At 38.2% G+C, this 3,427-nt stretch overlaps 1 protein-coding gene across 2 annotated transcripts in view; it reads right to left on the bottom strand.

Annotated features, from left to right (window-relative positions):
* eno4 (enolase 4) overlaps positions 1 to 3,377 on the bottom strand; it is a 22,426-nt gene extending 19,049 nt beyond the window's left edge. The window contains exons 1-2 of one of the 2 annotated variants that reach the window (XR_001309833.1): positions 3,102 to 3,377; positions 445 to 573 (exon numbers count right to left, since the gene is read on the bottom strand). Coding sequence is in view for 1 of the 2 variants with exons in the window: in XM_014002833.1 (XP_013858287.1) it covers positions 445 to 573; positions 3,102 to 3,269 (297 nt within the window). In the remaining variant the exon portion in view is untranslated. The remainder of the gene's footprint in view (positions 1 to 444; positions 574 to 3,101) is intronic. The other variant, XM_014002833.1, reaches the window with a different exon arrangement.
* Between the last annotated feature and the right edge of the window lie 50 nt (positions 3,378 to 3,427).

Here is a 3,427-nt window from a genome sequence, read left to right as displayed (position 1 = left end):
GGTGTTACTTTTAACACTATATTTTAACACTAACACTATTTTTATGTTAATGTGACACCAAGAATTGTTGAATATTAAACACTGGTTGGTGTTAAATTAACAAAACAATGGGTGTTAAAATTTAACACTTTCACAAATTATTTTTTCACTTTCACCTAATTTCCCTCTGGGATCAATAAAGTATTTTTGAATTGAATTGAAGTGAAATGTTATTTTAACACCAGTGAGTGTGGACACATATAGACACTTTGTTGGTGTTGAAACTAACACTGTGGGTGTTAAATTAACACTGGCATTTTTGCTGTGTTTAAGAAATCACGTCTATATGCTTTATCTGTGCTCTGATTGTACTGCACTGACTATTTAGTTTGTGCCAAAGTCTGAACAGTTTTCTATAGCTGTAATAACAGTGTTTGATCTTTTGAAATGTGTGATGAATCCTACCTTTTCTTTGTTGCAGACAGTACAGAGGACCTCTGCCTCAATGGARAGTTGACCTCTGGCATCGTAAACCTCCCGACTCCTCAGCCTGCTGATTCTTGGTGGAGCTGAAAGTTTGAGAAAGTRCTCAGCCTGAAAGACAAAGAGACCAGGACAAAAGCAAAATGTTCTGATGTTTTTAAGCTTCCTATTTCAGCAAGAATATGAGCACAAGGTATCTATGTTCTGTATGAACATTGAATTAAAACAGCAAAGTAAATCGTACGTAAAGAACTTTATTGATGTAATTCATCATGAACAGATTGTTGGTTTTACATATAGTGTAAATCTGAAAATTTGAAGTTTCCCAACACTTAAATGGACAGAAAATAAGGAGGATCRACATCCTAGATGTGGGTTACTGGGGCCCCACCATGGATCCAGGTCTGGGGGGGAGGGGCTTGTCAACGAGTCCCTAGTGGCCTCTACCCATGGGGACTAATCAGGCTCAAGCCAACGAGCTGCGTGGGTTTGCCAGGAGTCAGGTGCAACGTGTTATGAGCAGCAGCTGAAGGCGGGGCATTGGAGTTCTGACCCTGGCTTACTGAAACTAGGTCTTGGGACTTTTTTGTTTTGTTTTGTTTTTTGTGAAGAGAAGTTTTGTCCCAATCTTCTTTCTTACATTGTTTCAATTCAATGCGGGTCATAGGCCTCTGATTCTATACACAGCTATCCTAAAGTTCTCATGAGGTTATGTATTTTTAATTAATTAAATAATTTAAATCCTTAAATGATAAAATTATGCAGTACAGTGGCACATCTGGTAGAGCAACATCTCTCGTCTATGGAAGAAGGTTGCTAGATCCACTTTCTGGGTTGTGTTTACATCTTCTCCCTGTGCGTGAGTGGGTTTTCTCCAGGTGCTCCAGTTTTCTCTCACAAACCAAAATCATTATTTATTAAAAGTAATATGTCATAAAAAATCAAATAAAAGAATAGTTTGGGATAGTAGAGGTACTGCAGTTTTTAAAAGATGTCTTTTTGTCCAGTTTTGGGAACTTATAATTACAGGTTTTGTTCACAAAAGTAAACATCAAAAAACAAATAAAACTGTTTTAACATAGAAGAAATTGTGGATTTAAAATTGAGAAAGTTTGTTTCTGTATATATTTTAAAAATATTTACTTTTTTAAAAGAAAAGCACAAATAGCCCATAGGCATCATGGTAATTATTTGTGAAGGAGAAGTGTCCCCCCTCACATACAAAATCAAATATGTTTGGACCCCCACATTAACCATAAAATATTAGTTCACCCAGTGCTGCTTCTTAACAAATTCGATTCTCTGGGGTAGGACCCCCAGAACCCCTGCCACTCTTATAACTCTTATAGCTTTCAAGCTGTCATTTTATAACAGCATCATAAAATTTCTGTTATGGATTTTAGTTTTGTTTTTTCAATGGCCCCCACATGCGCCCCCCCCTCCCCACTTCAGAAAGGGGGCAGAATATTTGCTAAAAAAGAAGAAAAAAGCTAAAATCTACTAAATAAAAGCTGAAGGAAGCTGAAAAATAGCACAAAAAAGTATCGAGATGAAAAGGTTAAAAGTACAGTAAAGATTTATGAGCATTTTGAAGGGTAAAGGATGTTGAAGACATTCAATTTCAATGAGTAAAATAAAAAAAAAGTTGAAAAAGCTAAATTTCTCCAAATGTATAATTGCCCAAAATACTAAAACTCATAGCAGGAATATCTCGAAGAAGCTGAATGTTTTATGAATTGTTGAAATTGCACAAAAATTGCGGAACAAGATACGTGCCGAAAAATATACGGCAGAAAAAACGATCTTAATAGTGTGAATGCTTTTTTCACACAATATGTTGGCATGAAAATAAAAAATAAAAAAATCAATTCCGCCCAACCCTAGGCCAGAGCATGGATGGTTTTCAAGTCTTTACAAGGTCTTCAGATTAGGGACTGGGCTCCTCTGTTTGTACTGTATGATGATGGAGCATGTAAGTCATGGGGGGTTGTTTATCATTGTGGTGGCAGCATGTCAGGGGTGTGGCTGGAAAGAGGGGTGGGGGTGGTGTACAGATCATGGAGAGCAGAGCAGGGTTTTCATCCAGGGTGAACAGAGCCTAAAGTCTTTGTTGATGTCTCTCCACCTTGGCATTGTGCACACACCTGACTGAATGAATACTGTACTCCCTGGCTTATTTACTGGAATTAATAATAAAACTAAATCTAGTATTCTTATTTGTGTTATAAAACATTTACTGGAAAAAACAATTTACTATCATAAAGTTTTAATAGACAAATAAATACTGTTGTCTGAGTTTTGTTCAGTTTCTTCTATTGCCTGAGCCATGACAGTCTCTTCGAGAGAGACTAAAATGTGGCACATCTCTTTTTTATGAGGCTGGGAGGTCACTAGTGTCAGGGACTGACAAATAACAAAAATACTTTTCTGTTTACTGGCTTTTTATTCTCCCGCATGTTTTCCAGTTTTCATACAATAGAGTTATTTAGAGGGAAAAAAAACACTGATAACCTTAGCTAAAACCTAAGAAACAATGTTTGCGATTGTTGGTTAACTCAACGCAAATTTCAGTGAGTTTTGGTGAGACGCTGTAGAGACTACTGAAAACATGAGCGTCAAACGCGAGGACAGGCTCATACCAGGTAACCGTGAACGTCTCCGGGCTGCCGGAGGAACAGCTCGTTCAGAGCCCTCTCTATTACCGGAGGAAGTCCGTTCACCCGGTAAAAGTCCGCCGCTGCGCTCCTCAGACTGTCCAGGTCCATGTCATCCGAGGAGTCACGCTCCTTAAACCTCTGTGGGTGCATTTTGGTTTTAAGACGTCGTCAAACACTTCCGGTGTTGTCTGTAACCAGGGAAACGGCGCGTTCAAATGTCGGGAGGAGCTCAGGAATCCAGAGTTCTGTCGGGGGCAGCTCTGTCACAAAGAGCCATGAAAAACTCACAAATAATAATAATAATAATA

The sequence above is a fragment of the Austrofundulus limnaeus genome, unplaced genomic scaffold (assembly GCF_001266775.1).
Source record: "Austrofundulus limnaeus strain Quisiro unplaced genomic scaffold, Austrofundulus_limnaeus-1.0 Scaffold0, whole genome shotgun sequence".
NCBI lineage: Eukaryota > Metazoa > Chordata > Actinopteri > Cyprinodontiformes > Rivulidae > Austrofundulus > Austrofundulus limnaeus.
The sequence above is the reverse complement of the archived record's forward strand: the minus strand, read 5'-3'. Positions and strand labels throughout refer to the sequence as shown.